Raw genomic sequence first — 19,637 nt, forward strand, 5'->3', positions numbered from 1 at the left:
AAAAATAGTTTGAAAGTGTTCCTATCAGACAGTTTCTCTTTTTATCAGACTGTTAGAAGGATGGGATAACCTGTTAAACATTGGTAAACATTTTGGACAGTTTAGGGGTAGGCAAATAAAGTTGGAGCCACTAACTAGTTTTTAGCATCACCCAGACTTGAGCAGAAGAAAGTTCATTCTGATCAGAGGTATGTCAGAGGCAGGAAGACTGGATTTTTGAGCCAGTCCTGAAGAAGAGTTAAAAGGATAAGAAATTCAGGCAAGAAAACATGCCTTAACCAAGGCAACAGCAAGGGGATAGAAAGGAGGCAATATACTTGAGAGTTATTTAGAAGGGAGAATGGGAGTGGAGCAAGAGGATACCGCAAAGTCAACATTATTCTTTCTAGATACTTGTCAGAGAAGGAAAGAGAGATGGAGAAGTAAACACACAGAAACACAGAGTCCATGGATGTGCTTCACTAAAAAGAAAAGCTTACTGGTGCAAAAGAAACAGCCAAGAGAAAGGGAGAGTTTAAAGAAAACACAGAGAGAGGATGACTGACATAAGGATAACTGATGGAGTCATCAACACCCTTCAAAAAGGGGGGACAGGAAGAGATTCAGAGCAGAGGTGAGAGATTAGCTTTAAACTAGAGGAAAGAAAGGAAGAGGTCCAAGCTATTTACAATATTTCAGAAAGCTTTCTGGAAATTGCAATTAAATAAAATGTCAAGTTTCTTTACTTTTCGCAGGCATTAAATCAACTCCAGGGGTTAACACTGGTTATCACGCACTGATCAGAAATTCTAATTTGCTATTGACGACATCATAGAAATTTCTAGGATGTGATTGGTGGAACTTATACCGTTAGTAGAGTTATTTATCTGGTTTACAATATCTGATTTAATTCTCCAGCATGTGATCGACCTTGGATTAGAAGAGTGACAGCCAAAATTAAGCCAGCCTTTCCAGGGAACACTGCCTAGTGTTTGTATACTTATTTAACTTTATTGCTTATTAGCATTACATCCATGACAGTGATGTATGTGATTTCATTTAAGTGACAAAATCTTTCAAGATACGGGGTCTACGGATGAAAACATAATAAAAAGAGTCTTTGGATGAAAAGAATTGGTATGACAAGATCTCTATTGTCCCTCATATCTAACATTCTGTAATTTTAAGAGACGCCTATAAACACAAGTTCAGGAATGACTAAATGTGAAAGTTGTAAAGAATATTTGAAAACACCCCCAACTAACCAATGACTCACTCTAAACAAGGCAATAACCAATGACTCACTTTAAACAAGGCAAGAAGAAAGGGAAGCAATGTTAAATAACCATTCCCACCTGGAAGACAGCGCTGGCAAGACCAAAAATAAAAAATAAAGGAGAGCAAAGGATAGATAGTGAGCCCCTAATAAAGGCAAAGTAGTACTCCCTTTATTAATAACAAAACATTAATCAACTTTAGCAGCAGGAATAATTGTCACAAGTACACTTTTTTATGTTTGGCACATCCACCTAACCAACTCTTGTGTACATACAAATGGAGGTTTTTTCTCACCAATACCTATTAAGCTAGGCTCTTTCTGTACTTTGTACTTTGGTGTGTTTTTACCCACTGAAACTCAGTAAACTGAAGACATTTTTTTTTTTTTTTTTAAAGTGAGAAGTGGGCCAAGGCGATGAGTTAAGAGTTAAGACTGGTATTCCGTGGGTCTGATGCTAGGGCTACTAGCAGTCTCAACATCTGGCAAGCATCTGTGAGCAGTTGAGCAGACCAGATAGTCTGAAGATAAGCACTGGTGACGTCCGGGTAACCTTCGTACCCTACTGACCTGGTTCAGAGAGCAGAGCGCTCAGGAAACGGTGTATTGCAGGAAGGAGTGAGTGTAACTAACTATGTGTACTTTTCTTCTGGAACTGTACTTTTATTGCTCCAACCAGGGCTCAGGTAGCGACCAGTAGTAAGCAAGCCAGGGGAAAGCCCAGGGGTCCGTATTCAAGCCAGGTTGGAGCCCTGGTCCCCTCTCTTCGCATCCCCATGTCTGTGCCGCCGCCGCCGTCGCCGCCGCCGCCCGCCGGCGCCCGTGACCCTATGACCCCGGAGTGCCGTCTGGGGCCCGTGACCCCGGAGCACCGGGCATCCGGACCCCCCTCGCAGGCGCAGCCGCTATTAAGGCAGGAGGCTAAAGGGGAGGAGGAGGAAGGGGAGGAGACAGGCGTCCCGGGCGCCTCGCGAACCGGCACGGCGGAGCAGCGGCGGCGGGGTTGGGGGGAGGCGGCCGAGGCGCCTGCGGCCGAGGAGGGGCAGGTGGAGGCCGGGGGCGCTGCGGCAGCGGGGTCAGGCTCCCCGGCTGGAGGCGCGGGTGGTGGCCGCGGGGACTGGCGGCGGCTTCTCGCCTGGCTGCGGCGGCGACGGCCCCAGTGCTGCCCCTGTGCGGCGCCCCTTCCCCGCTCCGCCGCGCACTGTTGTCATGGAGGAACCAAGATGGCGGCTCTGGCCTACAACCTGGGCAAGCGGGAGATCAACCACTACTTCAGCGTGAGGAGCGCCAAGGTGCTGGCGCTGGCGGCCGTGCTGCTGCTCGCAGCGTGCCACCTCGCCTCCCGCCGCTACCGAGGTGAGCGGGCCCTCCCCCTGCCCGGTCGGGGGAGGAGGCGACGCGGCGAATGGAGGCCGCCCCCCGCGCCCAACACACGCCCACGTCCACGCGGCCGCCCGCGCGCCAGGCCCGCGGGGGAGGCGGCGCCCCCACGTGCGCCCAGTTGTCCCCCGCAGCGGGCCCCAGCGTGGCCCGCCACGGTTCGCGGCCCCGTGGTTCCGGGTGCCCCGAGCCGTCCGTGCTGGGGCCGGGGGCGCCACGCCGGGCCTGGCCGGAGGAGCAGCCGGGGTCCTGGCTCCAGCGCGAGGCGGCCTGGGGGACACGCGCCAGGAACGGGGCCCGCGTGCGGGAGGTCCGACAGGCGGCCCTCGGCGGCTAGCCCGGGACGCTCGAAGGCAAAGGCTTCCCTGCAAGGGGGCGCCTCCGTCCGCAGCGGGGGTCAACGATTCTGCGCCCTAGGGGTCCGGCTCTTTAGCCTTTGTTTAATCCGGTCTCTGCCTTGTAATAGCAGGACCGAGCTGTTGTTGGACAGCGGCAAGGGCCGCCCCGTTTTCCTTTGGCACTGGGGGTGACAGCTGGCAAAAGATGCGGTTGGCCAAATGGAGGAGGTGTCATCCAGCCTTTGTGATTCAGAAACGTTTGAAGGCTTCTGGTTGCACACTTTTTACAAAATAAAGGCACTTGGGCAGTTAATATGAAAAGAAGTAAGGTGTTGACCAGAGTCGAGGTGGGCAATGAGAACAAGTTGGAAGCAGTTTGAAAGGAGGCCTTCTCAGCAGGTTTTGAAGTTGGTGTAAAGGGGAAAAGGAAATATGGCCTTATTTCAGAATGAATTATCTTTTCAGTAATCAAGGGATATTTACTTGTCCTTAATTGATTAAAAAAAATTAGGAGAGACTGACAGGCTGCGAGGAATTAATAATGCTAGGATCTTTTATTTTTTGCTCTTAGTATTATCCTCCTCCAGAAGCCATTATCAGGACAGCTCTTGGTGACTGTGAGATTAATTGGTCAAGATGTAATGTGTAATGGACAGGTGGGCATTTAATGATATTCCCATTTCACTTCACACCCACTTTGGCAAAATATCCAGTAAATGGGGTACTGGAATCTGAGCTCTCTTCTCACCCCAGGAAATCTTTCAAAATGTAGAACATTTTAATCAGTTTTGCTGCCTTATTTTCTCCAATATTTGAGGATTAAAAATCTTGTACCATGCTGGATGAATGGCTCTTTTATACAAAGACATAAAATGGACTTAAACAAATACATTCTTTATACCCTTTTAGCCTTTCTCCTCCACTCTCCTATAGGTCACAGCCATAGGACCTGGCAGGGCATTGCTTCATCTTTCAACTACAGTTACTGTTAACAGATCATATGTAAAATGAAACTAGCAATGTTGATGCATTAATATGTGATTTTGAAGAAAGTTTTCTAACACTATTAATCACATGTTAGTTTGGTATAAGATAACGGTAATCTAACCCAATTTTGTGTACTTTTGGTGCTTTAGTCCTAAAGGTAAACATCTAATCTCCCCCCCCCCCCGCCCTTTAATTGTGCTTCTGTCTTTTGATAAGCTTGGATACTAATTATTATATTTAGATTATTTCATCCTTTCAAAATCTGTCATCAGCAGGGAAAATAGAATGTCAGATGGAACCGTATGATTCAGTGTGGCAATCTGGGGTTGTTTGTTTATAAAGCCTCCTTCAGAAGCTAGTCATCAGCTTTCATAGGTGCTTCAGAGCCTCGAGTGTGAAGCAGTACACCTCGTGTGTGTACTTGCCCAGACTGAATGTCAAGAACTTGAGCCAGAGACTGGGAAATCGTCTTATCAGGAACTTTTTAGCCATCCTTATGCTTAGATATTGTCAAACTGAGTCAGATGCAATGCCCTTTAACACAAAGATAACCATACACTTGAATAACACTATCAAATCTTTAGAATAAGAAAGGGCCTTGTTTTGGATACTGAGGTTTAGGCTGTATATTAAAATCCCCAATGTGTGGGTATGAGAGTGCCTCAGGCAAGGTAGAGTGAATACAATTTGAATACACATATCCAATATCTCTTGCTTTATTTACAAAATACAGCAAGTAAAAGAAACATACAGTAAAGCTTGGCAAACACAACATGCTAACTAACGTTGATCATATTATATATACCAGGTACTGTTCTATTAAGGGTTTTACATGTTTTAATTCATTTTGTATTTACAGCCATTCTATGAGGTAGATACAATGACCTTATTCTATCCTCTCTCCTTGCCTCATTTCTAACATTTTTGTAATCAGGATGAGTTTTTAAAACTTTGATTGTATGTCAAAGTTTAATTGATAATATCTTTCCTACTGTTAAATAAAATAATGATGTGTCTTATAATCAATGCTCTTAGAGTCATCAAATTACAGTATTATTTACATTTTAAAGATGAGTCAGTCATGAGAGGTAAAGTTGCCTAAGGAGACACAATTAATAACTGAGGTAGGATTTAAAACCCAGTTAGTCAACCTCATGCCATCATGTTGTACTCTGCCTTTCTCAGAGCTTCTTATACAGTGGCAATGTATAGAAGATGAAGTGAGCAAGCATTTTTCCAGAGGGACTTGTATTAAACCACTTAGGAACATTGACTTAACCTCACAGTACCAGCCAAGAGTTTTCCTATTCTTTTTCTAGTAAAGCAGTGATTTTCTAAAAGTTGCATGTATAAAACTTCAAAATCTGACCAGTTTATTTTTTATTACGTATGTTTTTGTTTTTTCCTTCTTCCTAAACTCCAGGTTCACAGTCTAAATATGCTTTTCCCTTTTACATATCTAACAAATATCTGATTTTCTATGCCTGCAGTGGCCTATCTCTCCTGGAAAGAAAGTACAGTTTTCCAAGTCCTGGTTCATATGTTACTACCACAGAAGTAGGAATTAGGAATTCAGTGTTTCTATAGCAGTTAATACATACTTATCATATTGTATTATAATAATTTGTATCTGTCTTCCCTACACAAACTGTGAGATTCCAAGAGTATTTTTTATCTTTAAATCATCAGAGCTTAATATGCAGTAGGAACTCCATAAACAATTGTTGAATAGATTCTTAAAGTCCTTATTTCCTTCTGTTTTCCTCCTTGCATTTGGTTCTTTTGCTTTGAGTTTCATGTTCTAATAGCATGTTTTTATATTGACTTTAAATAGTAGGGGTTTTTTTTGCATTATTTATTTTCACATAACAGAATGACGTTTTAAAAAATATTTTTTTAACTTTTTTCAAAATTTTATCAATCTCTGACATTACTGAATTACAAAATGTCAACTAATATTGTGATTAGAAACTAAAATCATCAATTCTGTGACAAGAAACCAGCATCTATAGCACTAGGGGTAGTTCCAATCTGGATATATTTTAATATTTTAATTGATAAAGTGAACTTAAAATGCCTTAATTTTTTTGAAATTAATTCTTTTCAATCACTTGGCATATGAAATGCAAATGTTAAATATTGCATGTTTTACATAAAGGTTAAGTTCAGAGCCTCAGAAATTAAAGCAATAAAGAAGCAGCTATAGGTTTTTTAGCCTTTTCTTTTTCTTGGACTGCTAGAAAAATCCTGATCTGTATCACACCACTTGTAATGAGGCACTACTAGCTTGTCTAAAGAAAAATGTAAATGGTGATTTTTCAGCACAGACTAAAGTATAACTTGCTGAATTTTAGGCAAACAAAATATACTACAGATCATACTGTAAACTTTATGATCTGGTATTTTAATAGTTGGTAGTAAGAAACAAAGCTTTGGTAAATGATTCAGTCTCAAGGCACAGTGTCCTAGGGGTATTTTATTCAAAGGAAGATATAAGCTATCCTTTATTTTGCACATCAGATGTTTTCTTTAGTTGTTACTTTTGTTTTTCAGCTTTTTTTTTTTACCTGTTTGTTTTTTACTCATTTTGCTTGTTTTTCGTGTCTTTTCTATTATAGAAAAATCATGCATAAAAACCTGAGACTTTAGACTGACAAACCACAATGCTTATATGCTTAAGATAACAGAATGAAGAGGAAGACAGCCATTCATCTAGATAATCTTAGTACTGGAGATAGCTGAAGTAAATAATTCTATTCTTTTAGTTACTCTGTGTGTGTGTGTGTGGGGAGGGGGGGGGGTCATAGCTTGATTTATCTGAGCACTTGGCAACTTTCATCTCACGCTGGTTAGGTTAAAGTAGCTATCAAAAGTATATGAGGTGACTGAAAACGGGGTTTTTGTTTTGCTTTTCTTTGGGGTTTTTCTGGATAAATTCTGAAAGGAAAATGTGTGCCAGCATGGATTACATATAGTAGGTATACATAATAAAATTGTGGCACAGTAACTTATTTTAACATCTTGATTTACATTCAGTGATTTGATCTAAAAAATATTTCTTTTCCAGAAGAAGAGAACTTCTTTTAGAGTATGGAATTTTGTGGCATTTTTTTTCTAAATCTGGTTAATTTATTTTTAATCAGATTACAATAGTATTTATTATTACTACTACCTTTATTATTTTGCTGACAAATACAAATATTTAAAAAATCTCTTTTTTGTCTTTTCAATTTTCTAGTTAGCAGTTCTCTAACTTTTCTAACATATCTTCATATTAGAGTCTCTCTGTTAAAAGAGCTGGTATAGTTTGTCTTCTGACAGGACCTTAACCGATATACAGAAACTATTAAATTCAGATATAGGATTATTAAAAAAAAAAAACAACTTTGCACCATAAAATATTTTAAGAAGAGTCATCATCAACAAACATTCATTAGCAAATTAAGAATTTCTTTCCTAGAAAGACCAGTACTTTCAAAATACTGTATTTACAATGCTCTTTGGTTAGTGACAACTTCGTACTTGGTTTGCTATAGGGTTTTTCTAATATGGGTTCATCAGATGAGAGCTGTTGTTTTCCCACTAGCTGGCCTTTAAAAAACAACGTGTGAGTAGTAGTATTGAGGAAGAAAATAACTATTTTTAAACACATTTTCTGTTGGATAAAAGACTGGTTATTTTAAGATGTTGAATGGTACTTCCATTTCTAGAAAATCATATTCATAACCCATATATAGATCATTAACAAATAACATAATCCCATACACTGAAGATTGATCAAGATATGTTTCTGTTTAGGCTTCTATTAGAAAACAAAAATCAAATAACTGCTTTTTTCAAAAGGAGGAAGGAAGAAAAAGAACAACTCCACAGAATTAATACCTAGTTATTTGCAACATAACATTTTTAGAAAATGAATGTGTAAACTAACTTTTTATTTGCTTTAATAGATGTATTAAAGCAGTAGAAATGCTATAAATATGGAATTTTTATCATAATTTTAAACATTTACTAGATTTTTAGTAAAAGCATTTTACTATGTGGCTATTATAAAAGAATGCAGCATGAGTGCTGTTTTTAGGAAACTAACTGAATCATATGCTCCTTATAGTCCTTTCTTCATTCCTAGGTTATATATGTAGCTTAATTTTGTTTTGTTTTGTTTTGTTTTTTTAGAACTAGAACTAGTTTTTAATAATTGGAAAGAATTAAGAACTGATTATTTATAGTTTCCTTAGAGAGATGTTATTAAAAAATCTTTGAAATACAAGAAAATCTGCACAAACTAAATATATAATCGCAAAATTTAATAATTGATATTTTGCTTTCCACCCACACAATAGTACAGTATTTTCACTTTCCATTTTAGAATTTATGATACTGAGGTAACAACACTTCCATTATTTATGCATACCTGTGTTGCATTTGTATCACCTTTTTTTCTGTATATTTGCCAAATAGATAACTGGATTGAGAAGAGAGATATGTTCTACTTTAAATATCTTCGGGTCTTCTCTATCCCTTCCCTAAATGATTCAGTACAATTTTTGTTCTGTAATATTCCTTACCAGACTCCCTATCCCAACCTTAGCTATTTGTAAAACAAAGTATGCTGTTTTATGCAGTTTTAACTGTTCATAAAGAATTTGAGATTAAATTTAATAATATATATTTTATTATAAACCCATGGTTAATCTAAACATCTCATTTTTGCCTCATCTATTTGACATTATTGAACTTTTTAAATGCCTCCAACCCTCTTTAAACTTCTTTAGTCATTTAAGCCAATGTACAGTAAAATGGCCAAAGGAAAAAGGTGACCTGTGCCAGTTTACGTGAGACTGGAAGGCTTTCCCCATGGGGAACTTTCTGTGTAAACCTGTGAAAGTCCCAGCCAAACTGGGAGAAGTCGGTTGGTCATCCTAAAGGAAGATGAGATAGCAAGAAGAGTAGAAAATATTAATAGCTGAAATCTGCAATTTATTACTGATACTGATCGTGTTTATCTTTGGCCACTTGTGGATAACATGGTTTTAAAGTCTTTGTAAGACTGTAAAAGGATGCGGTTTTATTAAGCTTTTTAAGAGGTTCTCGAATAAGTCTTTTTCTCTGTTCACACATTTACCAAATCGGGATAGCATACTTCATCACAGGAAAGTGGTGAAAATTAAGAGGTTTAAAAAATATTTCAATATTAACTAGGTTTCCAGATACGATAATGTACTGTGTATTGCAATAGTTGAGTAAGAGGAAATCATTTCCAACTCTTAAACTTTTCTTTCTCAGCTAGAAGTAGGAGTGGTAAACAGATATAAAGGGTAGTTTGAGATTGAAATGATGTTCTTAGAAAGAAAATCTGAAGTAGAAGGAACTGCCAAAGCACTAAATGTAGCATGTAGGAGTTAGTCTCATAGGGTGAAGTACCTGTCATTAGTGGCTCTTATCATCGTGAATGGTAATGTATTGATATTCGTCATGTTTCTCATGGATGAGAAAAATGCCCCTAAACGGTATAGTGAATCATAGAAAACTTTGTACTTTCTCATCTCAAAGAGCTTACATGGGGTCAGATAACCAACATATGAACATTTAACTATCATTTACAACATTTTTGTTTAACTGTTATAGGCAATGATTCATGTGAATACCTTCTTTCAAGTGGCAGATTTCTTGGAGAGAAAGTTTGGCAACCTCACAGTTGTATGATGCATAAATACAAAATCAGGTAAGATTTCTTTGTTGTTTGTGGGTTTTTTCCTGTGATAGATCATACTATCTAGTGGAGAGGAGTAGATGATACTTCTCTGTATGATGGTAGAGAATCGCTGAAGGAGGGTAATATTGAGGGTGAGTCCAGGTTATGATTCTTGCCCAAAAGCATTAGGGAAAAAGCTTTGGCCGACTTGCTTTATCTCAGGTAAGAGATGAGTAGAGACCCAAGGAAATAGCCCTTTCGTGAAGAAAAGACCTGTTTTGGGGCTGGGATAGCCACCTCATGGACTCGTTCGGAAATAATGGATTTAAAGCAAATGTGGTTAGAGTATATCTTAAACACTTAATAAATGGGGTTTCTTATTGTTGAGAATCAGTTAATCATACCAGGACTGGTTGAATGAGCATGACTGTATGTACAACAGTCCTGTACTATTTTTTTCACAAACTGTGTGCTTCAAAATGCCAATATGCTAATTTTACTTATTTTAATTAATGTTTCTTTGTGATTTCAGTGAGGCAAAGAACTGCCTTGTAGATAAACATATTGCATTTATTGGAGATTCCAGAATCCGTCAATTGTTTTATTCTTTTGTAAAAATAATTAATCCCCAATTCAAAGAAGAAGGAAATAAGGTAAAATTTGTTTATTCTCTTTATTAGGGTTTTGTTTTAGAAGTTGACCAGTTGAGTAGCTTTAGGAGAAATGCGCATCTTCACATTAATACAAAGAACTATAAAAGTTTTCCTTTGCTTGTGGGAAGCGTGGAGGGGAAAAAGGGATGATTTTCTATAATTGGGAACATAAAAAAAAAAGATATGGGTAAAGTGTTGATTGGCAAGCCTTTTATTAACTTAAACTTTTAGTTTTCAGAAATAATAAATTTTTTCCATGGAAAAACTTTTAAAAATTCCTTAGGAAAAAAAAAGAGAGAGAAAAATATCCTTTATTCTCCTTTTAATATTTGCCATTTCTTTTCAGTTTCTTTTGTTAAACGTGTTTTAGCAAGTACAATTTGGTCTTGCTTCTTTCCCTACTACTTATTATAATTCACCATATTATTATATAATTAATGTAAGTCTCTTCATGATGGCAACATACTATTGAGTGGGTATAATGTAATTTTGTATAATCCTCCCTTTTTAAAAACTTCTTGTAGTTTTTAATTTTTTTTATTTTGCAATTTAAAAGAGGACATTTTCAATGATATCTGTGAAAATTTTGCTTTTTAAATTATTTCCTTAGGGTGGGATGACTACAATGCAAATTTTCGACTAAAGTATACAGATACTTCAAACATTATTGATTGTATTGCTAAACTTTCAATTTATACTGTAAGCAATGCACATCAGGGCCTAATTTTCTGCAACCTTGCTGGTACTAGGCAATCATGCTATATAGTAAAACAACAATGTGACAACAAATTAGTGCTCTTTTTATAGAAAATTTCTTATTTTAAAAATATGTCTTATTGGTAAGCATTCTTCTAGCAGAATAAATAAAAGCTAACACACAGATATTTTTAAAAACTAACAAATATGAAGATCTCTATATATGTCAATAATTAACCTTTTTTTGAATTATATTATATAATCCTTCTGTTTATCCATTTTTAAGTGATCCAAGGTTCTAATCCCTGTCTTCAACTGCATATGATTGGGAGTAGGAATGGCAAGGAGAGAAAAGTGAAGTATAAGAAAGTTGAGAATTGTAGGGGAAATAGCTCATGAATTTATGATGAAAATCTGCCTGTACACATCACCTTGCCCAGTAGTAAGGAGCTGAAAAATTAGGGACTTCACAAGTAAGTAGGTAAACACATAGTGATGATGGTAGTGGATACTAAAGTCTTAGGAACTATTCCTTGTGAGAAGGGTCCTTAGAATATTAGATGTTTTGTTGTCTAGGAAAAGAGTACTATAGATTTTAAAGCTGAATAATGGAAAATAATAAAGTCAACTTTTCAATGTATTTGGTATCTATAAATGTAGTTTTAACTTGTATTTATACACATAAAATTATACAGATAAGTTGAAATTAATGACATGAAATTACAGTTCGAAGTAAAAAAACTTTAGTAAACTTCTAAAAAGTAGAGAGATTTCTGATTTCAGAGAAACGGTTTTTAAATTTCTAGGCTTAGAAATATTCAATATTGATGTTAAATATAAATATTATATTTATTTCTGAAAATTGTAATAATAGATTTGTTAGTTGAAAAAAGCTTTAATGGTTTAGTCTACAGCCAAAAGTAGGTACAATATAGGACATTGTTTCTAAGCCCTAGTCATAACACCTAGGTTTCCAATTTTTATTTTCTAGATGTGTACAGTTATCCCACAATTATCAAACAAGATACCTTTAAATTTATATGCATTTAATAAAGAAACAAAGACAGCTTGTCATGGTCTTAAAGAGACAGTTATTGACAAACTTTAATTCATACTGCTAGTGGAACATTTAGGAAATTATGTTTTAGTTCTCTTGTCTGAAAAATTTGAGGATCAGGATTGTGTATTGTTATTTTTTAAAAATACATTTTTGTGCCTACTATAGCCTGGCATATTGCAAAAGCTGATTATTATTATTATTATTTTTTAAACTTGGTATGGGTTTGTTTGGGTGGAATAGGAGTATTGCAGTAATTCTTTGTTTGAATTTGTTTTTCTATATTGAGGCAAATTTTTTTAGAAAAGAAGCTTTAAAGTAAGACTTTTTTCTGTGTGAGGCTCTGGTCAAATAAATTTGGACAGAGCTGGATATCATATCCCTCTCTTAGATGGTATTAATTTAGGCTAGGATATTAAAAACTTGAGAAGTCTTGCAGTAAAGGAACCTGTTTGTTTTGCTTTCAGCCAGTGGGCAAGCTAGGTTCTCTCGGGGCTCCTACCTCAAACCAACTAAATCATAGATTAAAAAAAAATACTCGATGTATTTCTAGGAAATACTTTGAGGAAATGGGAGACATTCCCCCAAAAGGGACAAACTGTGAGGCAAAACCAGAGATGAGAATAATAACAGTAGGCATGCAGTAGAGATTCAGGTTGCCCTGAAGCCAGATGCCAATAACCATAATGCTCTATATGTAAAAAACTAAGCTTTGGACCAGCATATTTCTGAGTAGTAATATTGGAAACCAGAGGACAATAAAATAATAACTTTAATGTTCTGAGAGAAAGTAAGTTTAACCTAGAATTGTACACCTAGCATGAAAATTTCTCTATTCTTGAAATTTAGGACATTTTCAGATAAACAGAAACTACGAGGGTTTATTGTCACATAGACTTACACTAAAGGATTTTCTGAAGGATAAACTTCAGGAAGGGGGAAAATAAGAAAAAAATCTGAAATATAAATGAGCAATGGTTAAAGAAAATAGTAAATGTATATGTAAATATAAACAGTCCCTGTATAAAATAATAATGGCTTTTTACACTTTATAAAAAGACTGTACTAAAGAACTGGCCATTAATAGGATATAAGTCAGAGTGAAATTATCACAAAGTATTCTAATGTCCTCCTTACTCTTTAAGGTGTTATCTTACTGTAGAACTTAAAGATGCGTAATAAAACTTCAAGGGCAAGGATTAAAAATATAGAATTAGGGTGTGTAAATTTTAAACCAAATTTACTTAATGCCAGATATGTTTTATACACACACGCGCACACACACATCCATACCCATATGTACGCGTGCATATATATACACAAAACCATTTATATGTACATGCAAAACATTGGTGTTTACATATATATATATAAATATGTATGTGTGAAGGAGCTAGAAACCAAAAAGTAAGGTAGTGGAAACATTTAGAAACAAAATAAGTAGAAGTAGTTTAAACTTGTCAGCTAAGCACTGATTTTCAGATTGATTTTAAAAGAACTTTCTGCTGCTTAAAAAGATATACCTTAAAATCAATTTTAAGGCAAAAAGTTTTATCAGGGATATAGATCATTTTTAATGATGAAAAGTTCAAATTACTAAGATTTTTAAACTTGTAAGCATTTAATAAATTAGTCTTAAAATGTATAGAAGAAAAATTAATGTGATTACATGAGAAGTTGACAATCTCCATCATAGTAGGAGAACTGCACTGCTCATACAATTACTGATAGGACAAGTAAATAAAATTAGTAAACACATAGTAGACTATTAACATGATGATTATACAGACTTATAGCACAGTGCTTAAAAGAATACACCAAAAATTCAGAGAATACATTTTTTCAAAGCACACATGGAATGTTTGGTTTTTAGTTTTCTGTTTTGTTTTGTTTTGTTTTTTTACCATATTTTGGGCCATTAAGCAGGTTTCAAAAATACCAGAACCAGTATCATTGTTTCTCTATTTGGTAAGTTCCTTTATATTCTTAACTTAACCTGACAAATATTCTAGAAGCCTGCAGTAAATGTTCTTAGTGGTGAAATATTAGACACATTTCCATTAAACTCAGGAAGAAGACAAGGATTTTCAAATTTAGCTTCTATTCAACATTGTATTGGAAGTCCTTAACCAAAGAAAGATAATTTGAAGATGTAAGGATTCTAAAGAAATAAATTCAGGATTTCATATGATATAATTATCCACATGGAAAACTCCAAAGAATCTATAGAAAATTTGTTAGATAGGATAAAAATTTTAATAAGATGGCTGATTATAAAGATTAATATGCAAAAATTAATTATAGTAACTCAATAAATTTATTAAAAATTAATTTTATATCAACTTACCAGGAATATAGAGTTTAGAAGCACTGTTTAAAATATACTGTAGCACCAAAAACCATATGATGTCTAGGAATAAACCTAGCAAGTGTGCAAGATCTGTATGCAGAAAAAAAATCATAAGATTTTATTCAAAAACAATTTAAAATTATATAATTAAATGGAAGATTTATACTATATTCTGGAATGGGAAATCTCAATATTGTAAAGATGTCAGTTATTCTCAACTTGATCTCTAAGTTCAAAATCGTAATAGGGTTTGTTGTGGAACTTTACCAGTTGATTCTAAATTTATGTGGAAGAGCAGTGGACCAAAAATAACCATGACAAATCTGAAAAACCAGATGGAAAGAACTTATTCTCTAATATCAAGACTTTTTTAACTGTATTAATTAAGACAATGTGGTATTGGTATAGCTAAACAAAGAAACCAAAGGAGCAGAATATAGAGCTCTAAAATAGATACATGTATATACAAAACCTTAAAAGTAGCAAATATGCCACTAAAGATCCCTGGGGAAAGGAAAGTCTATTAAATAAGTGATAGTGAGGCAACCGGTTATGTATATGGAAAAAAACTAAAATTGGACCCTTACCATATACTACCAAGTAAAATCATTCCTAGATAAATTTAGACTTAAATATAGAAGACAAAACTTTGAAACTTTTAGAAAACAAATGTAGGAGAATATCTTTATTACCTCAAACAAGTGAAAGTTTCTTAATAAGAAACAAAAAGTACTAAACATAAAAGATAAATTTACATACTTAAGATTAAGACCATTTATTCATTAAAAAGTACCTTAAAGAGAAAAGACTAGCAATAAACTGAAAGAAGATATTTGTAACATATTTAAGAGATTTAAAAACCACAAATTAGTAAAAATGATGGCCCACCAGAAAGCAGAGGGGAAAAACATGACCAGGCATTTCACAAAAGACAAATCCCAGTATAAATCTAAAAGATATTTAACTTTATTAGTAATCAGATAAATGCAAATTAAGACCATAACAAGGTACTATTTTATACCTACTTTAATGGCAAAAATTAAATTTGACAATGGCAAAATATCTGATCTGAAAAGCTATGTTAGACTGTTTCATAAACTGTTGGTGAGAGTCTGAATTGTTACAAACACTTGAGAAAATAATTTGTATTAGGTGAGGATGAATATTTGTATAGAACCTTTAGAACTATTTAAAGAAACTCTTACACATATACTAAGTGACATATACAAGAAGGTAACTGTGAATGCTGTTTATAATCTGGATTTGGTCCCTTGTATCACTGACCTAGACTATAAAAATAATAAATGTAATATTTGATAGATAAGTTTTTAAAGGCCAGAGAATGTTCTAGATTAAATGAGACTAAAGAGACATGATAATTAAATGTAATACCTGATTTTAATTAAAGTCTACATTAAAATAATAAGAACTATAGAGAAAACATCAGGAAATTGAGGAAACTTGAACATAGCTGTATATTAGATATTATCACTTTCAGATTTCTTAGGTGGGGTTATATTGTTGAAGTTATGTAAGAGAACACCCATATTATTAGAAGATATATGCTTAAGTCTTCAGGGGCGAAATCTTATGATATCTGCAGTTTACTTTCATGTGGTTTACCAAAGGGTGTTGGAGTGTTCATTATAATTTTGTCAGATTTGCCAACTTTGCTGTAAGTTTGAAATTTTTCAAAATTAAAAGTTGGAGAGTTAACACTAAACAAGATATTATTTAAGGATGCATATATATGTAACAAAACTATATAATAGAAAAGATATAAACAAAATTTAAGACAGTGGTTTCTTTAAGAGGAGAGGTCCACATAAGTCATTCAGTGCATTGGTAATGCTCTGATTTGTGCCATGGATTCATTAGTGCTTATATATTTTTACTGTGGTTTGTGACTTACATATATGTAGCATATTCTTTTGTATATATCATGTCACATTAAAACAATAAGAAGAAAGAAGTTGAATTAACTGAGCTATACAAAAAGAGGAGAAATAAAGTTCATGACATTTTTCTGAGGAAGAATTTTAACAAGGTCGAGATGGGGTAGAAGGAGGAAAACATTTGTGTGATTTTGTCTGACCCAGTATTTCCCAGACTTATTTTACCAATGATAGTCTCTTCATATAACATACCTAAAAGTTCCATTGAGTTATGATACCAAGAGTTTTTTCAGGAAATGATGCTTCAGAAGGACTAACAAGAATTTTATAAATTAGCTTGTTGATAAAAGCAAAATTTATTTAACGGATATAAAAATAAATACTATCTTGTTAAATTAATGAAAACGTTTTTAGAAAAAGAATTAGCTTATTGACCACTTCTAACCTGTAACCCCACCCTGGGTTTTAACTATAAGAGGAGGTCTCTTCTTTATATCGGAATATAAGAAGTTGTCTCCAGATTTTAATTTTTTCTACAACTGGACTTTTTATGTACTGTCTTCAAAGTGAAACCTATAATAACCTAGTATCATACATGTCTATTCCTGTTCAGACATATATGGACCTATGCTCATATTGATGAGAATGGATTAGATTTTGCTGCAGCAACAAAGCACTCTAGAATCTTAACAGAAGTTCATTTCTCACTCAGCACTGCATGTCCTAGATGGGTTAACAGAGGCTTTCCTCCACACAGTCATGCAAGGATTCTTGCTATTGGAATTTTTACCATCTTCTGGTTATACTGTTTGGAACATTTAGATTTTCAGTGTCTGCACCATATTAAGCCAGACTAGGAATTGCCTTGGGAAATTCAGCCCAGAAGTAACCCACATTACATATAGCCACAATACTTTGGCCAGAACTAATCATGTTATTTTAACTGGAAAGGACTCAGGAAATGTAGGGGAACAATTCGTCTTTGCCATAAATAATAGTAGGGCTAAATCGAAATCATGGCAATCTCAGGAAAAAGATAATTTATATAGGCATGTTCATGTATCTGCTTGGTTGTTGTTGAGGTTTTATCTTTGAACTACATCTTAGACATTGAAAGTCACATGTAAACCATTTAACTCTGCTGTCACTTTTTGATATTGTATGCAGGTCTTTTCCTCTTTGGGTTGAATATATATAATTGAGATATGATCCATAAATGACTCAAAAAAAGGAGCTAAAGGGAGAATTATTTACATAAAATTTATATGTTAATATTTCTGTTTTCTCATTTTCTTTGTGGCAGCATGAAAACATTCCTTTTGAAGACAAGATTTCTTCAGTTAAAGTGGTAAGTTCATATAATAGTAAGCTACATGTTATAATGGTGAAACAATATTCATTGTTAATTTATTTGCAGATCAGCTAATGCTTTGTACATACTAAATATATTTCAGTGTGTTGAGAGTAGATTAGAATAGTAAAGTAATTGAATAAGTGTTTGTATGTACTGTTTTTGTGTAATAAAATAGAAAATTTGAAATCAGTATGTATTCAGGATTAATGGCCATAAGAGAATATATGTGAATTTTCTGAATTCCCAGTCACAGTGACTTCTCTTAGATACCGAGAATACAGTGAGGATCGAGACAAAAATGGAACTTCCAAGTCATTATAGTTCTCTACATACAAATAAATGTGGGATAAGAATAGCAAAAAGGAAAAAGTGGGGCATTAGGAATGTACATAGCAGGAAATTAAAAGTAGTTTTCCTCCTTGAGGAAGTGATGGCTTACCTGAGGCCTCAAAGATTAGTAGGGGCTAGTCAGGTTCAGTGGAAGAATTTATGAGCATTTTAGACAGAAGGAACAGTGCAAATTCCTGGAAAAAGGAGCACAGAAAGCATTTTAGGAGCCGAAGGAGAACCAAAAGGTACTTAAAGCAAGGAAGAAGGTGGCAGGAGAAAAGACAGAATGCCTCACAGAAGCCAGATCCTGCACCTTCTTAGCAATTTTAGGGACTTGAATTTATTTTGAGAGCAATTGAAATATCTTGAATATTTAAGCAGGAATGTGGCAAGATCACATTTCAGATTTTTAAAAGATTACTCTGATTAAAATATATAAAGTAATTCAGAAGAAAGCAAAAGTGGATATAAGAACTATTGTGCAACTCTTGCAAATTGAGATGAGAAATGAAAATTTCATAAAGAAGGTAGTGTCTTTGAAGTGCTCAGTAAGAGATACATTAATATTTATTTTGAATGGTGGGTATAACAGTTTCTTTGACTCTTTCTTTTCCTAATGTCTCTTAGGATTTTCTGTGGCATCCAGAAGTTAATGGTTCTATGAAACAGTGCATCAAGGTGTGGACTGAGGTCTGTATTTGAAAATGTAGGCCTTTCTGGTTTTATGAAACCAAATTTTAAAAGCTCATATGCATCCATTGTTTTTCTCCCCTTCCTCACCTGTCCGCCTCTCCTGTACTTTATACATCCTTCTTGATAGCAACCAAGCTGTGCTAGATTGATTCTATCACTTTACTGAGAAGAGAAAGTATTTTGATCCGGTATCTCTGATACCACTATTCTAACACTAAGGTAATTGTGCTTATACCACACTTTCCAGACTTAAAATTTTCTGTTATTGCTGTATCTCAGTTAATTCAAACCCAAGTAATCTTTCAAGCACAGTACACATTCCCTTGAGCATTTTTCCACTTTGTCCCTTAAACTCATGCTCAGATACTTTAGGAAACTTTTTTTTTTTTTTTTTTTTTTTTAACATTTTCTTCCCTTTTATCTATATTTGTGACATAAAAGTTGAGACTGGAATGTTTTGGCTTATAATGTTCAGAGATAAATTATATATAAAGGCAAGCATGTTACTAAGATCAGAAAACCCCTAAGTTCCCACAAGCCCACTTTAGAATTTCTGTGGTAGTCTCCAGATAGCTCCTTGTCAGTCCTTTAGTTAAACATGTATTCTTTGCAAGAGAGGTTTGCATTTGGGATGGATGAAACAATGTGCAGTTTTGTTGACCTTATTTTGTTTAATTACTTGTACTACAGTGGTTTTTTTCTTTTCTTCTTTTCACAGTAAATGTTTAGGACTGTAACTACTTCATACACCAAATAAGCTTTTTAGGATCTGGTGGGAACCTAGTCAACATTTCTAACTTTATTTATGTGCGTGCGTGTGTGTGTGTGAAAATGTGTTTAAGTTTTTAAAGAAAACAAGCATGTAGATAACTTCTAAAATTCAACTTTCTGGTAAATTGGGGTCTCACATAATTGTATTTTGTATTTATTGATATGTTTTTAAATGTCCAGAAG

General features: G+C 35.0%; 1 protein-coding gene across 2 annotated transcripts in view; it reads left to right on the forward strand.

The window, feature by feature from the left end:
• Window positions 1–2,174: 2,174 nt before the first annotated feature.
• The window catches only part of CASD1 (CAS1 domain containing 1), a 48,332-nt gene continuing 30,869 nt past the window's right edge, over window positions 2,175–19,637 (forward strand). The window contains exons 1-5 of one of the 2 annotated variants that reach the window (XM_036230357.1): window positions 2,175–2,611; window positions 9,589–9,685; window positions 10,188–10,308; window positions 17,610–17,654; window positions 18,618–18,680. In XM_036230357.1, the coding sequence (XP_036086250.1) occupies window positions 2,479–2,611; window positions 9,589–9,685; window positions 10,188–10,308; window positions 17,610–17,654; window positions 18,618–18,680 (459 nt within the window). In that variant the 5' untranslated portion in view covers window positions 2,175–2,478. The remainder of the gene's footprint in view (window positions 2,612–9,588; window positions 9,686–10,187; window positions 10,309–17,609; window positions 17,655–18,617; window positions 18,681–19,637) is intronic. The other variant, XM_016160863.2, reaches the window with a different exon arrangement.

This window comes from Rousettus aegyptiacus, unplaced genomic scaffold, assembly GCF_014176215.1.
Source record: "Rousettus aegyptiacus isolate mRouAeg1 unplaced genomic scaffold, mRouAeg1.p scaffold_m13_p_13, whole genome shotgun sequence".
In the NCBI taxonomy this organism is placed as follows: Eukaryota; Metazoa; Chordata; class Mammalia; order Chiroptera; family Pteropodidae; genus Rousettus; species Rousettus aegyptiacus.